General features: G+C 41.6%; 1 protein-coding gene across 5 annotated transcripts in view; it reads right to left on the reverse strand.

The window, feature by feature from the left end:
* Nucleotides 1-6,222: 6,222 nt before the first annotated feature.
* The window catches only part of ABTB3 (ankyrin repeat and BTB domain containing 3), a 213,370-nt gene continuing 200,367 nt past the window's right edge, over nt 6,223-19,225 (reverse strand). For all 5 annotated transcript variants that reach the window (XM_081928197.1, XM_081928198.1, XM_081928195.1 and 2 more), the window contains 6 exons: nt 17,360-17,465; nt 15,595-15,697; nt 13,503-13,584; nt 12,234-12,302; nt 10,494-10,607; nt 6,223-9,355 (listed from right to left, as the gene is read on the reverse strand). In XM_081928197.1, the coding sequence (XP_081784323.1) occupies nt 9,146-9,355; nt 10,494-10,607; nt 12,234-12,302; nt 13,503-13,584; nt 15,595-15,697; nt 17,360-17,465 (684 nt within the window). In that variant the 3' untranslated portion in view covers nt 6,223-9,145. The remainder of the gene's footprint in view (nt 9,356-10,493; nt 10,608-12,233; nt 12,303-13,502; nt 13,585-15,594; nt 15,698-17,359; nt 17,466-19,225) is intronic.

A 19,225-nucleotide genomic window follows, 5' to 3' on the forward strand; every position in this document is an offset into this window, starting at 1 on the left:
TTTGCCAGACCAAGATAGGACCACATGCACATGTACTGTGCTTCTTCTGAATGGCCAAGGGGTTGCTTGTTGGGGTGGAGTTTAAGGCGCCCACCTATCAAACACTGCCCCAAATAGGCACAAGTCACACTAGCTAGTGAGGTAGGTTCAGGGAACTGAGGCAAAGAGATCGCGCCTTGTGCAAGGGAACAGCATGCCTCCACGACAGAAGACAGAACTTCTGACCAGATCTTCCAGATTCAAATCCAACTCTTTTATCTATCAGGTGGCTAGCTCAAGGAAACCGCATGACCTCATGGCAGAAACGGAACTTTAGAAGTGGCTGTCTCTAGCAGGCAGCAGATCAAATGATGCACTTGCCAGTCACAATTTCATCTAGTGCGTTAATCATCACAATGTTGTTGTGGCTGCCGTCATTTCTATACCCTGCTTCCTCCCATAGGAGCCCATGGGAACTTACAGCATGTGCCCCCAGTCCCTGGGCTGATCCCAGGCTACTTTGTGATGGCTAGAAGGCCTTACAGAGATCTCAAGAGGTGCACAACCTTTTCTCATTGCTTGCGGTCAAGAAGCAGATTCTGATCACCTCTAATTTGCCACTGATTTGCTAGCAAAGACAGAACTGGAGTGAAGAATAATATTTAAAACATGAGCACAGTCAATTGGCTTGGCCTTCTTCAAAGACAGGGATAGGGTACCTGTTATTGGTCTCCAACTCCCATCAACCTCAGCTGCAGTTCAAAACCATATGGAGGGCTACAGGTTCTCCATCACGACCACTAGCACTATTATTAAAATATATCAGTTGCTTTATCTTGCCCAAGGCAATCCAAAGTGACTTACAACTGTTCTAGGACTCAGGAGCTTTTAAATCTCTGTCTCTGCCATTGTGTAAATGAACCTGAATGAAAGCCAGGAAGGGTTATATCCCCCCCCCCATTTTACTTATATGCCTGTATTTATCTATTAGATCCCATGTATGTGTATGCGGACAAACACACAAATGGATACATAATAAAGAATACCCCGTATCTTTGTCAGAGAACACCCCTGAGTTAATAGAACTATACACCCATTCATCAGAACCTTGGAACAGGGTATTCCAGAGAGCAACGTAGTCGAACAGGTCTTTTTTGTACAACAGAAGTTTCTCAGAATTCTAGATAGTTCACCAGACAACATAGAACCCAACAGAATACAAATAATCCTCAACTCCACAGATTATACCAGTGATCTAGCTCTACCTCTACCCTTCAGGTGATATTGGACTACAACTGCCATAGACCCTGACCATTGGCCATGCTGGCTGGGAGTAATTGGAGTTGGAGTCCAAGAATATCCAGAGGCCACTAGGTTGGGAAAGGCTTCCAGAGAACCATTCATAGTACTGCTCTGTGCATTTTCATGAAAGAGAATTTCACCACAGCACTGTGAAATCCCTAACTGAACCCCCTATAGGCCAATGGAACAATGGAGACGGAATTCAGCCGATCACACTGTCAAAGCATCTTTGCTCTATAGAACTCCCTGGAAAGTGAACTTCATAGCTCCTTTGTGTCCTTTAAAAAAAGGGCATTTTGAGATGAAAACCTAATTTGGAATACAGCCACAAGAAGGAGTTTAATATCCCACAGCACAACACAGAAGTTAAAGGCAGGAAATAAATACATTCTCTGTGGAATTTTGCTGAGCACGGTGTAACTACTTCAGTGATAATCTGGCAAGTGCTTTAGTTTGACAGCTTTAACCTATTCCAGTTAAAAAGAGAGGGGGGAGGGGAGAGAGCAGAAACAGAGGTACTTTAATGGTGTAAAGTCTTTGAAAGGTGTTGCCTTCAGCAACTGGCATGCCAAGACCTGATGCTGTTGCAAAGGTGGGTGGGTGAGTGGCGGGTGGGGTGGGGGGGTCGGGACGCCACCTTCAAAGTTACCCACACTGAACCTGAAGAATGCCTGTGTTCTCTGGCAGTTGGCTAGCCTCAGGTTTCTGACAAAACAAACTGGGTTATGAGATCCTTTTGCCTTTACATAATGGTTTCATTGTGGAGGAAACTTAATGGGGCTCCTATACTGCAACGCTTAATGGCACTATTGAGAAAGAGAACAGCTGCAGTTCACAGACTGTTTACTTTGAAGTGGCACAAATGTTAAGTGGCTTGTGGCCTGTGGGCAGCCGAAACACAAGACGGGAATATTTGGCCAAGGGTTTATGTGTGTGCAGGGTGCGGGGTGGAGAGTGTTTTAACAGTTGAACGGAAAGTAAAAAAAAGAAAGGATTCATTTAAGGAACCCAGAATAATAAATGGCCGGATATTTAATTTATCCCCCAAAGAAGGGTTGCAGGATGAATAAACATTGCCATGACTCAAAATTTGGATTTGATTTTAGTAGCTTGAAAGCTCAAGGCAGGGATAGGGAACCTGTGACCTTCAGATGTGACTGGATTAGAGTTTTCACCATCCCTGGTTATTGGCTGGCTGGGGCTGATGGGAATCCATCAACTCTGGGGGGCCACAAACTCTCCATTTCTGGCTTCAGGCCAACACAGAGGGGCAAACATGGGGTTGCCATTGAGTGCAATTAGCAGATAACTTGGCATATGACTGCAGTTCTAGACCCACTTACCTGAGAGTGAGTCCCAGTTGACTCAATGGGGCTTCCTTTTGGATAGACATGTATAGGATTGCATCGTATATAATTTGTGTTTGTTGCGTTCACACTTCATATTTCTACATGTAAATTTAAAATATATTGGGCATGCTCCTAAAAATATAACATTATATACTGGACTTTAGCTTTAGGATTTTCATTACTAGGTGTACTTTGGCGCTCCAATCATTTCCAAACCCAGACATTTTCAGGCTCAAATGTGACTTTAAAAAAGAAATCAAAATAAAATGATAGAGTCATGTTCCTCTTTTACTCCCCAGCATGTGTATACTTCTACACACACATTATTTCTTAGAAGACTGAAGAATTCTTCTGCACATGCTTCAGAAAAGTGCTAAGGAGAATGTAGCTGATGTTCCCACAGACCTTTCAATAGGAATGTATCAGTACTAAAGGAAGAAAGGTGACAATGCAAGCCTATATGTGCCCACTCAGAAGTAAGTCCCACTGAATTCAATGGGGCTTACTGGATAAAAGATTGTGGCCTGAATGAAGACAATCAAATTTGATCAGAAAAGTACATTCAGACAAATTCACATCAGCCTACACAATGGAACTATTTAAACTCTGTTAAAGCCGAATTTTCATTTCATGTTGATGTCCATATGCAACACTTTCTACTTCTCTAACAGAGAAAAACAGGCACAAGGTTGGGCCTTGGCAGCCTGAGGAGGGAAGTGCTCTACGTCCCTATTCCATTTCCTCCATCTATGGCCAGGGATGGTGAACCTATGGCCCTCCACATGTTGCTGGACTCCAATTGCCATCAACCTCAATGAGGATGCCAATGGACAGGGATGACTGGAGCTACAGTTCAACAATATCTGGAGGGCCAGAGATCCCCTATCCCTGGATTAGTTATTGGAATCAGAATGAGAGCAAATTATTCTGTAACAGGCACTGCGGACAAATGGGAAACCGCTAAACCCCCATAAATAACAGCTAAGTGACTTATTCAGGGACTATGGTAATATTTGATGTAAAGATCTCCCGACTACCAATCTCCCTTTTTACCTTAGAAACTCTTGATCTATTTCACATCTTTAAGAACAAAGGCAGATGTAACATCTGAAGAGGAGTCACAGCAGGTTCTGTGTCCTTGCTTATGAAGTTGTACAAAAAGAATGTCCTTGTTATTTGCTTGTCAGTTTTCCCCTCCCTTGTTTCCATGCAGACTTCCTGCCTTTTTATTCTTTAAGCTGTCTGTCACACATGTAACTTTATTGGCACACATATACATTTCTCCATCAGCATGTTAAAAAGAAAGTTACAGGATTGTGGTTGTATTTTGGTGACTTCATTGGAACTAGCCAATTCATTGCCATAGCTGTTTCCCCTTGACCCCGGAAAGAACAAAACAAAGCAGCATTGAACACAGTGAGGGTCCTTCCAAACCTGCCTTCACTGCTCTATAAATATTACACCTGTCTTTGAAAAAAATGTTTCAAGGTCACCATGGTCACCTTTTCAAAAAATTGTCCAGTGCAGTTAGCATTCTGTATCCAGCCCTCATCCTCCTTCTCTTGCTTCAGATTTTATTCCTTTCGAATAAGTATTTTTTTTTTGTTTTCAGTACAAACACATGGCCGCCTATGATCCTGTTTCAGTTTTTCAAGTCTATGGGTAATAAACTTCACCATACGGCTTTGCCTAACACAGTATAATCCTTAGGCAAGTGATCATTTTCCTATTGGAAAACATATGGAAATTAGCTCTTATAAAAGGATATAGAAAAGTTCTGAAATACAGAACAAGTTGTGTGATTCCACCCCCTCCCCTGGAAGGCCCTGTTTTAGGCTCTTGAGAGAAAATATCACCCTTTAAGAGTCATACCTAAGGATAGTTCTCTACCTAACCATTTTAAAATAATTTACAGAAAAGGAAGAAGATGAGAGCTGTTTTATTGTGGAGCTGGCTGCAGAGGCCTAAAGGAAATTTTAGGAAAAACTGGGGAGAGTGAAAAATTACCAACTTATTAGTGAAAAGAGTCATTTTTAGGTTTTTGGAGGTGAGTTAGGCAGCAATCCTATACCCACCTACCTGGGAGTAAGCCCCAATGAAATCAGGGGGACTTACTTTGGAACAGGCAGGTATAGGATCACACTGCAGAAGAGCTAAATGGAAGCTGATGAAATGGTAACATTTACGAACTGTGTAATTAAGATATATTGAAAAGGTGCAGGTGCAGGCTTTCTTAGCTATGTATCTCTATCATAGGGTAAAGGTTGCACCCACTGAATTTATACTTCCTACACTGCTCTTAAAGGCATAAGGGTCTGTTGGAAATATTAACTGTGAGTCAGAAATTCAGAGAAATATTTAGATATTGGATATAAAACTTGGTTATAAACATTAAGATGCAGCAAACAGCCCACCTGGATACATATGATAAAGAAAAGTTTCAAGAATCCCAACAGTTGATCTTTCAGACAAAGAATGTTTCATATCGTTGTGCTAGATTTGATTTCTTTTTTACCCCTCCTCTGTATCGGTGTTTTATTTTCTACTTTTACATTTATTTTTGTTTGCCATATCCATCATTTTTATTCTGTACATGTTTATGCCAATAAACCTTTAATTATTTAAATTTTTTAAAATAAAAAAAGTGTATAACAATCCCCAGCTAGGATTATATGGCTTATTTGGGGGTGGGGAGATGACTGGATTGCTTACTCATTTCTTGATATTTATGTAATTGAGCAAATAGAAAAATGAGTCACATTCATGGAGGATAAGCCTGTCAAAGTCTACAAACTGGGGCAGCTAAATGGGTGTGCGCTTTCAGAAACAGTGCACCTCTAAATACCAGGTGCCAGGGGTATACAACGCGGTAGGACGGCTGCCTTCATGGATCACTTTTAGGCTTCCTGGCAGCATCTGGCTGGACACTGTGGGAATCAGGAGGCTGGACTAGACGGATCACGGGTCTGATCCAGCAAGGCTTGTGTTCTGGTTTCAGCTAAATCACAGCCTCACTCTCACATGATGCCCTCTGGGGATCGCACTGTAATACTTCACCGACTCAGAATCATATACTGTATCCTTGAGACCCTTTCTCGAATGCTATAAGGGATGGAATCTATGGAGGGATTTTAGATTTAGAGGGAGAAGTGAGGAAGGAGGGAGTGAGGAGAGGAGGGGAGGTTACCTAAATTAGTTCCATGACACTAATCCAAGATGCATTGACAGTGATATACCTGTAAAGCTCAGACATTTGAGGGACATGGCAGACCTGCTTCAATCTTCTTTTTGAAGAACACAGCAAAAACATCTGGAAGGATAACCAAAAGTAGAAGGCGTTGCTGTAGCAAGGAAGCGATCACTTCTTGTCATCATTTCCATTTGCAACCCCAACATTGGCTTGGAATCCTAAGAAAGGAAATTCCACACAAGGAAGGTTTCCCATTCACCTTTACAGCCAGCTTACCTACAGCCCCAGCCCACTTAACTATTACTGAGGTCCCGGTGTTAACTTCTTACTTCTGTCAGGTTTTCCATATTTAACCGTTTACTTCTGTTAGCTCAACAGAATAAAATTGAAATACCTAGAAAATTAATTTTCAGTTATTTTTAAATGGCATTTTAATCAAAATATTTTTATATACATTCACACCATTGAACAGACTACAGCAAACTTTAGAACACCTCAGTTTTTTTATATAGTCATAAGTTTGTTTGGCTTGTCTCTTGGCTGAGGTGCTTAACGTGTAGGTTGGACTTGCAAGGGGCCCCAATTTGACCACCGCTTCATATCTCCTGCTGGGGGCCTTCTGTCTTTTTGAGCTAGATTTCCACTCCTGCCTGCAGCCCTCTGCAAAGGAGGAGACCTCCTGAATAATGTAGGATGGGGTACAGGCAGTTGGGAGGGAATAACTTTCTTCTGTTATCTTAAGATCCAAACCGTTGTGCTATATAGTTTCTAAATTAATAGCCAAGACTACAACTTGGGTTGTAGCCCAATGCTAGTCCTACTCAGAGCAGACTCAATGAACTCAAAAGCTATGGGAAAAACTTAGTTGAATATAATCCTCTATTCCCCCACCCAGTTCAGCTACAAAAGTATGCCTTAGGTCAGGGGTAGCCAATGTGGTGCCATCCAGATGTCAGCAGACTTCAAATTCCATCATCCTTGACCATTGGCCATGCTGACTAGGGCTGATGGGAGTTGTAGTCCACTGATGTATGGAGGCCGCCAGGTTGGCTGCCCCTTATATTAGAGCTGAACTGGTCTGTGAGTAGCAATAGCCTCTGGTTGTTTTCACAAGTAGTTAATGCTGAATGATGGCCTACAAGAAGCCACAGTTTGACCGTGGCCTTGCATCACATACCATAAAGCATAAAATTGCTTTTGGCATTTGAAAACTGCACAACCAGTTGCATTGAATAGAACATGCATTCAATTTAAAAAAACAACAACCAACAACCCCTGCTTCCTATCCCCATATTAACAACATTCACAAATGATGACTCTTGGTATTGCTTGTGAAAAACATCCTTCAAGAGTCTTTTCCCTGCTGCATTGATCCCCAACACTCACTATTTGGCAGCTCAGCAGTTAACACCCAGGAGGCCCTTCAAATGTCATAAAAGGGTTACAGCAACCCATCCCTTGTGTACGGCTGTTTGCGGTGACCAAGGAAGCACGGCAAGGAAGCACCCAAGGGAACAGTAATCACACTGGTCAGGTTATTGTCCCTGTCAGCACTGCAGTGCAAAATTCACAGTAAGCCAAGTTGCCCATTACAGACAATGGGTCCGGGGTGAGCATTACTCCATTATTCAATTGCCATGCTGTGCCTCTGTAACATTACCGGTAGTTTAGGCAATTTTGCAGTGTTGCTGCAGGAATGGTATAAAACAAAAAAGGAGGATTTGACATTTAGAGCCACAGAACAGCCCCTTGTTTTCTTGTTGTCCAATATAAAAAAAAACTGGATTCCTGAACATTTTAAAAAAATCTGTCAAAGTGAATTAGCACCTTATTTAAAAGACCTAGGATTTACTTTGAACTGGCATTATGAAAATTTCCAGACATAATTTTCCCAGGGGCACAACAGGGTGGGGCGAGGCAGGGCAAGGCAAGCAAATTGACACAACTTCATCAAGGAAAAGGTAGCTTGATAAACATTCTGATGGAAATGATCTTTTACTGTAGTCCCTGCAAACTAAATGGTCAGGAATCTGTGTGGCACTTAATAGGTTCGTCTTGCTAAAAATATGCTGCTAAACAACTTGAGGCCTGCTACAGGCTTCCATGAGCACATAACCTACACATTCTCATTATACGGCAAGAAATCAGTCTATAGTACATATTTAATATATAATTAAAATAAATCATCTTCTTCATAACCTCTTCCCAGTAGCAAAATACCAACATTTCCCATGAATTGTTGACCCATTATTGACCTCTCTCATATAATAACTACAAATCATCTTCTCTAAAATTATTCTCCATGGGAATTGTGAACCCCCAGAAAACGAAACTCTGAAATATATTTCACAAATGGAGTTTGACAAAGAACTAACATTGCATTGTTTTCTTTTTCTTGGCAAAATTAAGCACAAACGTAACATTTCACAGGTACCGTTACCATGCAAATGCATGTTAAAATTTCATTGCTGTTTTAAACCCCAAACCACAGTTAGCATGCAATTTTCCCCACCCCAACTACTGAGTCCTTGGTAATGCACCTCTTTGGTGTAACCGTGAGCCATTGGGGCAAGATTATCCCACTTTTAAAAGTAAAGTGTATGAGCAGAACCTTTTCAGATGTATGTTCACACAGTGTACATCTTACCATAAAAAAAACAAAAATTAGAAAAAAATGAACCCCAAACTTAATATGTAACATACATTCTCAAATATGTTGAAAACAAAATTTGGAGCTTAAGAAAATAAAGTGGGGGGGGGGAACCCTAAGAGGCCACCCCATTTTTTAATGAACATTTTTAAAAAAGTTCCCACCACTAAAAATTCGCCATACTACCAGATCTTATGTTTCTCAAATGCGCAATACAATGGACTATGGGGCAGGGAGAGTGCAGGTCTCAAAAAGAAGAAGAAGAAGAAGTATGACACTGTGTTACAAAAACAACCTGATGTGTTGGTTTTGTCAAATAATTGTTTCGTGGCATTCTTGGTCTAGGACGGGCTTCTGCTACGTACGGGTGCATGGCCCAGCTTCAGTTGGCATCAGCTGCACGACAGCACTTCCGCGTTCAGAATCTGAACAGCAATTCACAGAACAGCAATACATCCTTGTAGTTCCAAAAATGCATAGGAGTCACATGTACCATAACTTTTTGCCCAAAGGAAGTTTCAAGCAAGTGACAGCACCTCTGGCCCACAACCGCAATGTAATACTCCCACAGGAAAAAATAGCGTTGTATATTCTCTTAAGAAACTGCACCAGCAACGTTTTCATTTGTGGTGCTTCCCCTCCCCCCCGTCAGAAACATCAGGCTCTTCCTGAACTTTATACAATGGAGCCTTTTGAAGATGACAAATGAATCGACTGGATCCGTGATGCCAACGTCCTCTGTAAATCTTGTAGTACGTTTTGGCCAGACGAGTCTCCGTTCTTGTCGTACAACAGCTGTTTGAAAGCTTCGTTTTCTATGAGGACCATCATGTTTTTTAGAAAGTAACCCTCACAATAGGAAGCTAGTTCTGTTACTCCAAGAAACTGAAGACAGAGGAAATGAGGCCCAGGGCGGGGAGAAAGAAAAGAAAAGGAAAAGAAAAAAAAAAGTCAAATTTATTCACAGATATATGCCAGAAATCCTAAGAACTTAAGAAGAGCCCTGTTAGTTCAGACCAAGAAAACCAAACAATTCTTCTGTTCTTAGAGTGGCCAACCAGAAGCACATGAGAAACCCACAAGTAGAATATGGGTGCAACAGTACTCTTCCCACTCAGGGCTGATATTCAGAAACATACTGCCCCAGATACTGGAAGTAACACAGCCACCCTGACAGGCAGTCATTGATAGTTTTCTCCGCCATGAGTTTGCCTGTTTCCCTTTTAAAGCCATTAAAACTGGTGGCCATCACTATAAGGTATGGTCCCAAGTTCCATAGTCTAGCAATGTGGGGGGTGTGTGTGTGTGTGTACATCTCTTTGTCGACCCTCCATGGAAGTAGTTCTGCAGGCAAGACAAGAGATTTGGACTTGTTTTTCTTCAACAGTAACCTACACTGCAAGATGGAACTCTGCTGCTGAAATGGAAGGGACCTTTGGATGTAAGTGTGCAGTTTAGAATGGAGGTTTGCCCTTCAATGACAAAAACACCAGAAATTCTATTAGGCCTGCCTAAGCTCAGTTGCTCCGTTGCTCCAAGCCATGAATGATAAAAGCGATGGCTGTGATTTCCCACTCAAGGCTCACACACAGTTAAGGAATTTGAAAGATGGCTGATAAATCAAGAAGGGATGTGTATGGACAAATTAGGCAGTCGTGTGAAGACTCTTAAGGAGTTGTGGGAGCTGCAATTGAAGAGCAACACATGAAAATATCACATACAAGACGCCCATGTTGTTCTTCAATGACAGCTGGAGAGGCTCTTGAGTATATCTGCCTAGAATACCACTCCTGGTGAATGCCAGAAGGGAACGTGCCATTGGAGTCTTGTGAGCATGTTCCTGGCTAGGCTACAAAGTCACTATTTACACTGAGGTAGAAATCCTCTGCTCAGTTGTCGGTTGGGCATGCTTTTTTAAAAAATAATAATAATATGTGTACCACATTTGATTGTACACCACACTGTGATACCATATGAATGGTGGTATAAAAACGCTTTTAAAAAATGAGCAATGCAGTTTTACCTTGGCGTGATTATAAATATCCACACAGTTTTCTGTGTTGATACTTTTTGCACAGATGATCTCACAGTGTCGTTGCAATGCCTCAAGCTGGAAAAATTTAGCAGCAGACAGAAGCTGAAAAACAGGAGAAAAGAAAATATTGTTATGTGCTTTGGTTCCAGAGTTTGTGGGTGCGATTTGATTAAACTGTGCCAAATGCTGAAACCCCCTGGATTTAATTTATGCTAACAAACCAGGACAACTTGGCATAGTCACTAAAATGGACCATTAGCAGGTGACAAAGGCCAGTGATGGCCCATCAAGGACACCAACAGAAGGTGAAGACTGCCAGGCAAAGGAGGGATGGGGTGCCTGCTCCAGCTATGTGTTGGTGGACAAGAAGGGTTCGGATTTCAAGTCTGGATGACATATGTAGGAGGAAACAGGGTTAGCAGTGAGAGGAAGAAGGAGGGGTGGAACACCATTTGAGCTGGAGATGACAGGCTGGAACAAAGAGAACAAAGATTCTGTTCTTTGAATCTAATGCTGTACTTATGGAGAAGACAAGACCCTCTTAGGATGTGAAGGCTCTGCACTCACTCCATATAGACTAAGGTTGTATATGTGTGTAAATAAAACCATATATCATAAAGACACCACAGTCTCTGCTGTGCCTCATTTCCAACAGAAACACAGACCCTGGGAAAGTGCCTGGAACCCCTGAAATCTCACACTGCTGTGGAGATATGGGTGCCATGTGGCAATATATACCTGGGAGGAAGGGAGGGGGCGAGGGAGGGAGGGAGGGGAACAAGAGGGGGGTGAATTAGCAGTTAATTTTTTTCATCCCTCACCTCATTTCCTGTTCTTTTTCTTTCAAATGTTTTATGCTGCCCAAACTGAAGCTCAGCTGAATTAAGGCAAATTTGCATCATATTATTCAGATAATTCTTCTTGCTATTTTACCTCTGACCACCGCAAAGAGGAAAGGAGGTGATGAAACCAAACCTAGAGGACTCATTGCCGGTGAATGGCAAGCTACAAAACCAGTCAGATCAAATGTCAGACTTCACTGAGGAAAACGTGGAGGTTTCAAAATGAATGCATAAAATAAGATGACCCCAAAAATGACGGAGTCTACTGCCTTTCTGCAATCTCATGTTTATCCCCTGCCCCCTATGAAAACGTGGTCACTGCTAAAAAATAGTGCGTTGATTTTTATAGTGCTTGAAAAACCTGTTTGATCACTGTGGGTCAAAAATATATGGCTGCATATGTGTGCAATGACAGAACGAGAGGCAGAAGGGAAGGGCCACAAGGCCCCGGGTTCATATTTCAGGAATCTTCAGAAAGGGTTGGAAACTAAAACCCTGTATGAAACCACGACCACTGCAGAGGGGAAACTACTAGGCTATGTGAACTATTGGCCTGATTTGTATAAGGCAGTTTTCTATGTTATCTTACTGTTTTCAAGTCTTTGAAAACTATTGTTCTTATGCTGGCTAAATACACAGGCAACGTAACAGGAGGACTAACTGGGCTTTGTGCCTGCCTTGAACTACACCTTGAATTTTGATCTGGTGAATGAACTTCTCCTTTTTCTATTCCCTCCCAGTTTCATATTTCCGACAATTGATTGATTGATTCATTAATTTTTTTCATGTGGAATCACAGCCCTTTCACAATTGGTGAAGTCTACTTTTTTATTTTACTATTTCTTTGCATATTTATAATGAACCAGTAGAGCAAGCTGCCACTTACCTCCATTATTTCATTGTTTTTAATGAGAAGTGACTCTGCACCTCCATAGTACAGATACTGCATTATGAGCTGAAATAACAAAGAGATTGATAGATCACAAAAAATGCAAGCGTAGTTTCCGTATTTCTTCTTCCCACCCCATTTATGGGCTACTGCACACAAGATAAAATAAGTGGTAAGGTCTTTAGGACCAGTGTTATGTGGTCCCGGCAGCCACTCCTAGTAACTAGTCTAGCTGCCGCATTCTGGATTAATTGTAGTTTCCGAGTCACCTTCAAAGGTAGCTCCACATAGATCCCATTGCAGTAGTCTAGCTGGAAGATAACCAGAGCATGTACTACTTTGGCAAGACAATGGCCAGGAAGGTAGCATCTCAGCCAGCAATGGATCACATGGGAGTCCTTTATTGACATCAGACTTTGGCTCCTGAGGGCTTTTGTCTCTGAATGGAAATCTTTGTGACCCACTTCTGCCTTGCATACAAGCAGGGTATTAAGACAAGCTCAGACGGGAGATCCTTGTGGCTTAGTGAGGACCAAGGGTGCTTCTAAGACAGATGTTTGTTGTCCACATGATATCACTGGCATCAAAATGTCATCCCATATTTCCTTTCCTTAATCCAGAGTTACCCTTTGTGGTACATAAAAAATACAGACTTTTACCAATGACCTATTTGCAAATTAAGCCCCTGTCTGAAAAGCACCTTTTGTCTATTCCATACAGAAAAGAACTAGATGCATCCTTAACATCTAGCAAGCTGGTGAATGTAGAGCAGGCACAAGCAAGGGATAAAAGGAATGTCAAACTCAGATGCAGATTTCTCCTGCCATGAGACAACAAGCGCACGGAACTAGAATATCAGAAAAGGAGGGTGGAAACCACTATAATGAAAGCTGTAAAGATAAGCCTGAATCTGTGTGAATCACCCCCTACTTAGTGAAATTTCTGGAACTACACAGATCTCTGGGAAGGAGGTGTACTGGTCAGGGGAGGGGTACTCCAGGGTCCTGTGCAACTAGCCCTTCTTGTTTGCTTGATCGTCATCATTTCAGGTTTGAGAATTTCCTTAGCTCTGGGTTACACTGGTATAAAATTCATATTTATTTGGCTCTTCACAATATCACACTGCAACACAGATTACATACATAGGCCATAAAATAGTTAATCACCATTCACTTGTGATCTGGCTTCCAACTGGTTATGTTTTTTCTCTCCCGCAAATTACCATTGGCTTATTATACAAAGACACCGCAGTGTATTGAACTTTACCTGGAAAATGGGATACTTCACATAACTGATTTCAATGCAAGTGCTGTCAGATGCAGGTTTGCTGGACAAGAGGGCTTTAAACCTACGCAAAAATATTCAAACACACTGATTTTTGTTATTTTTCAGGACAGATTGTGAGAATAATATGCCATGGAAAAAATTCACGGGCTGGCGGCTACCAGCTTGAACGCCAGCACAATATTATGTCAGCATAGCAAAGATGTCACTCAAGTACACAGTGACAGCATTCTAGGATTGGGGTACTAAGCGCAATTCAAAAAAATTGTACCAAGCTGATGGTTGCCAGTTCTTGAGCTGCTCCCTGCATTTATTTCTATGGACAAACTTCGAAAGAACACCAGAGAGGCACACGTCAAGTAATATATAATGCAAGAAATAATAAAAATTACATAAAATATAACATTTTTAAAAAATCCAAAGTGAGTTATAAACGGCAGGGTCACATACAAAGGGAATCCTGCTTAAATGGAAAGGTTTTTAATTAACTGTCAAAAGCACATGGTTGCTGCTGCTTACCATAGGAAGGCACTTCCGGAGGGTAGGTACTACTGGACTTAAACCCTTACTTCCTAGTGGAAGTGAAGCAGCCCTCAGGCATGTGGGGAACCAGAAATAGTGTCCCTCCTAAAAATTGCAGCAACGGGACAGGAATGTTTAAGTGCTAAGGTGGTCCCTGAGGTATCCTGCAGCTGCCCTTTTAGTAAGAGTGTGATCCATAGCAACCAGCAAGTGATTATGTTTATTTTAAGAATCATGAAAAGTCTCATCTACTGATTTCTGCATATCTTTATCAAGCGTCTCTTAAAGGCACAGGAACAGCCACTTGGCAAAGCGGCAACGTCAGAAGAGGCTGATATGCAAGGCTGGAAAAACCCCAGTAGCTTAGACTTGTTTATATTGCCTACAAACTGTTAATGTTTTTGAGCTCTGCCCATATGAAACTTATTGGCAGGCAGAAAGCTTTAAAACAGCCTTGTAAAATTGCCTATAAAAGTTACTGGCCTGCCAACAAAAATAAAAAAAATACTGGCTTGCTGTAGGTTTGCAAAGGAGAAAAAGAGAGCTCAGCCTCTCCAGCAGTGCTCTGCTGCATTTCTAGTCTGGGCAAGGCAGAAGAGCTTCCCTTCTCTGGGAGTCCTGTTGGGTTTCTAGGCTAGGCCCAGAGAAGGGGTGGAACACTCTGTCCTAACCCACCAGCCTGCTGATGCACCTACATTCCATGCACTCCCTTGCAAGCAGTTCCTTCCTGCCTAAGTTGCCAGCTGCATGATTAAAATACAAGGCTGTCAGAAACAAGAGATTTGGCAAATCCAGCAAGAAAAGTATTTGCATTCTAGGTCTAATATGTTTTACTGAAGCTGTCCAATTTCTTTTTTGGGGGGTGGGGGTGGGGGGCTGGGAGATTATACAGGGGGAACAAAAAGGCAGCCTGGGAAATATGACATTTTACATATTTATGCTATGAGTCCCTTACGTTTCCCTCTACACAATGTAAGGCCAGCCACCAAAGACCTCTTGGATGGTTGATTGCTATCCCCTAGGAGCAGGGCTTCCTCTGGGATGGCCCTAGAGGCTTTCTGCTCAAGCTTACATCTCCTTTTAAAGACCAGCCAGCACTTTTATTTTGACAAGCCACTGGAAGCTAGGCTCCTGCACTGTTGGTCAGATAGAATAGAAGACAGGTCCTCTGCACCATAAACAGTTGTGTAAATGAGGGGATTTCAGCAGATGTACTTTCTGCTGCAGGAAAACAGTTTGGCAGCTCTGAATAACATATATAACCCACCTCTCCTCTATGCAAACTTGCCTCCCCTACTTTGAAGTCCAATTCTTGTTCCCAACAGATCTTTCTACTAGCCTATACATTTACAGCCCCAAAGCTTGTCTCTTTCTGAACTTCCAAGGTACCATCCACAGGGAATCTCTGCAGCTTATGATGCGTTCTCTCTTGCTAAAATACAACTTTCACTGCAAGCTCCTGTTGTATAACCTATAAATGCTTCCTGCTTTGTATTCTCCCTGATACTCAAATTAGGTTTCATCAGGTTTATTTACAAATACATATATTTACCTTGGGGATGCAGTAAATAATAATACTCTGTGTGCATAAAAGGGTCTTCCTTCTACAAGGAACGTAACATCTGACATTTCCTTATTGTTAAGAAAATGAGGATCTGGAATCACAAAACAAAAATGAGTGGGAAGACATTTTAGTTGGGAGTAAGGTAAAACACAGGTTGTGCTTGATCCTGATAGCTGCCTGAGAGAGGCATGTGCCTTTATTGAGATTCATTCTGATTTGTCTGTGTGGAGTTTGGATAACTTTCTATCGATTGTTATCCCACACTTTGTCATCCATTTTCTTGTCACTTTTTAATTAAACAAAATGAATTCGAATATATATATATTTACAAGTGAGTTTGTATTAGAGTACTTTAATCCCCTGTAACTGTACAAACCTAAATTTGCTGGTATGCAACTAAATCCCTCAGGCAAAATAGTGACAATCTAGGGAAGATTTGGGTTCCTTTTTAGACCATTATCTTTAAACATCCACAGCTATGTAAACAGATCTTTAAATCTGGTGCACCTTTCCATCATTAACAAGACTGTGCCCACTTGTGCCCACATTAGCATGGACAATTGCTTTAATTTGTTCTGTTTGACAACACAGTGGTGTCATAATTGACAAAGACCCAAAATAGGACCGCAGTCATAACCATCACCTTCACTGATTGTAATCAGAGTGTTAAATGAAAAGTACTAGGCTTCCTGGTTAAAGATTTTCTTCCTTATATATCCAATGCTCTATCTCAGGGCTTATCCATACTTCCTCTTGCCCCACTGCTTTCCCCTGGGGAAAATTGCTCTTTAGTGTGCAATTGGAGCAAACAGCAACTCGGGTTTTCTCCAGATTGACATTTGCTCCAATTTAGCACTAAAGAGTGAGTTTTCCTTGGGAAAGGAGCGGGGAAAGGGGTAAACAGCTCAGACCCATGCCTAGAAAGTGTGGGTCAAGTGGAAAACTGTGTTTTCGGCATGGGACAAGAGGAAATGTGGGAGAGCCCTCAGATCCACAACAAGGTAACAACACAAAGCACAATGCTCTTACAATATGAATTCCAGTGTAGTGGTAGCATTGCTCTGATCCCAGCATGTTGTGAGTACAGGATTACTCTGTTAAAAATCAGTTTAAGCTAGTAGCTACGACCACAGCATGTGTCAGTGAATTCCACAAGTTACGTGTTGTCAATTCTGAACTTACTGCCTAACAATTGTATCAGAGGACATCAGGTTCTAGGGTATAATGACAAGGACATTTTCTTTCTCTCTACCACTTCCACCATTCATAACAATGAAAAAAACCTAGCTATCTGCATTCCAAATATTGCACATTTCAAAACTTGGATTTTGGTGTGAAATTCTAAATTTTGGGTGGCAATGTCTAGATGACAAAATTTCAGTTTTCTCGAAGACATCAGTCCTCAAGCTTTGGTGACCTCCGAAGGAAAGGACAGCTGCAGAACAACTGGTGTGCCTTTCTGTCTAGCCAAACCATGTGTATTTCATGTATAAAGGCATGATCATGAATGGATGCAGTCCCTTATGTATGCATGTGGCTGAGTGCAGATGGCCCTTCTGATTTAATGGTCCCTTCTGATTTCTAACTATATGCAATGTCCATCATGATTAAGCATGTCTATATAATCCTATACTTCTGTTATTTATCTTGGTTTCCCCCAGTGACCAAACCTCAATGAACCAAATGTGTGTTGCACAACAGTGCGGATCAACAGACCGTGCCACACATGTTCTACAACTCACAGCACACTTACCTAAACGAGATGTCTGCTTGCGTTTGATTTCAACAAGCTTAGGAATAGGATAGGGTCCATAGCAATGAGTGAATATGACAGCCAGTTGTTGACTAATCACTTCATTCTAAAACAAACGACAATACAACAAAATAAACACTAAATGCAAATATAACTATGAAGATCAGAAGAGTCACTTTGGGGAGTTAGCTGAATGACTAGCATATGCTCATGGATTCCAGAAAATGTGAGCATGCAAACCTTTGCTGATATTCTAACTTTCTCTATCATCATCTCAAACAACTGCTCTGGGACATTATTAGGTTCCCCCGCTGCTCCTAAAATCAACTAATCCATATAACAGTGGTTATATCTAGAATCTAGAATATCTAGAGTGGCACTCGGTTACTGTGTACCCTTAGATAAGTGTACTGAAACTGCAGCATGTGAAGCCTACGTATTCAAGGCTACATCCCTGAAGGCATTAACTGAGAAAACCTACCTGGACAGGATCATAAGTTAATGGTATGGTTTATGCTTTAATTCCAGATGTCTCCATTCAAGGGTGATGTGAAAGACCTTTGTCTGAATCTAAGGCCCTAGGCAGCCATTGTCAGTTAGTGTAGACCAAAGGCTTCCAACTTTTTTGGTATGGTAACCCACAAGTCCAAATTTACTTGGTATGGTCACCCATCATTTTACTGTCACATGGATTTTGGACTTTACTGCCACCAAAGAGCAGTCCCCAAGCATTAAAATGTAAGACTCAAGCATTTCCGAAGTTTGGTTATAGGTGTCAACACAACATTATAATATGCCAACAAAACAAAAAGCTGTTAAGAGATATTTATGATACCAATTAGGGATTACAAGCTATAATTATATTGGATTTACTTATAAAGCTTGCAACCCATCTGCACAGGCTACACGGCCTACTTGCAAGTCATGACTCACAGGTGGGGAGACACTGATATAGGCAATTCTGGGACAAATGGATAGCTTCCTATGTTCATAAGCCAAAAAGGACATGCCACTGCTCTGGGTAGAGAAATCCAACCTGTCCAGAAAGGCATATGACCATGTTTTCTAAATGTGCTACTGCAATGGAATAGGGCAGGGGTCAGCAAACTTTTTCAGCAGGGGGCCGGTCCACTGTCCCTCAGATCTTGTGGGGGGCTGGACTATATTTTGAAGGGGAAAAAAGAACGAATTCCTATGCCCCGCAAATAACCGTTAGTTGAATTTTAAATAAAAGGACACATTCTACTCATGTAAAAACACGCTGATTCCCAGACCGTCCACAGGCCAGATTTAGAAGGTGATTGGGACGGATCCGGCCCCTGGACCTTAGTTTGCCTACCCATGGTCTAGGTGAGCACCTGAAGACATATTGGTGCCTGATAATCAAACAATGGTTTCTAGCTATGAGAAACAACAAAACAATGGTTTCTAGTTATGAGAAACGATAAAATAAAACTGAAGTGTATTGCCATGGGCTCCTGAGAAGCCCAGAAAATCTGCAGGTGTTAAAAAGAAAGGCCAAATTGTAGTCTTTTGTGGAGGAAGTATATGTAACTTGACATCAATGGGAACTGATCACACAGAGCCAAGGGCAGACTTTTAGTCATACTTTCTCCTGATATAATGCCACCAGAAATCCAGTATCTTCTACATTTCCCTTCAGAGGAATCTTGAAGCAAGCAAGACTTACAGGTAGAAAAGGTCACCTAACACACAGTAATCCTGCACAGGGATTATTAGGAATAGGCAGAAAGATATTCAGTTTCACTTACAGAGCAAACACTAAATTAGACTCCATGTGCTAGGAACATTTTGAAATCAAATGATGATCTTGAAATTAAAAGCTAAGAGAACACTCTGTAAAGA

The sequence above is a fragment of the Podarcis melisellensis genome (genome assembly GCF_964234715.1).
Source record: "Podarcis melisellensis genome assembly, chromosome: 10".
Classification (NCBI taxonomy): domain Eukaryota; kingdom Metazoa; phylum Chordata; class Lepidosauria; order Squamata; family Lacertidae; genus Podarcis; species Podarcis melisellensis.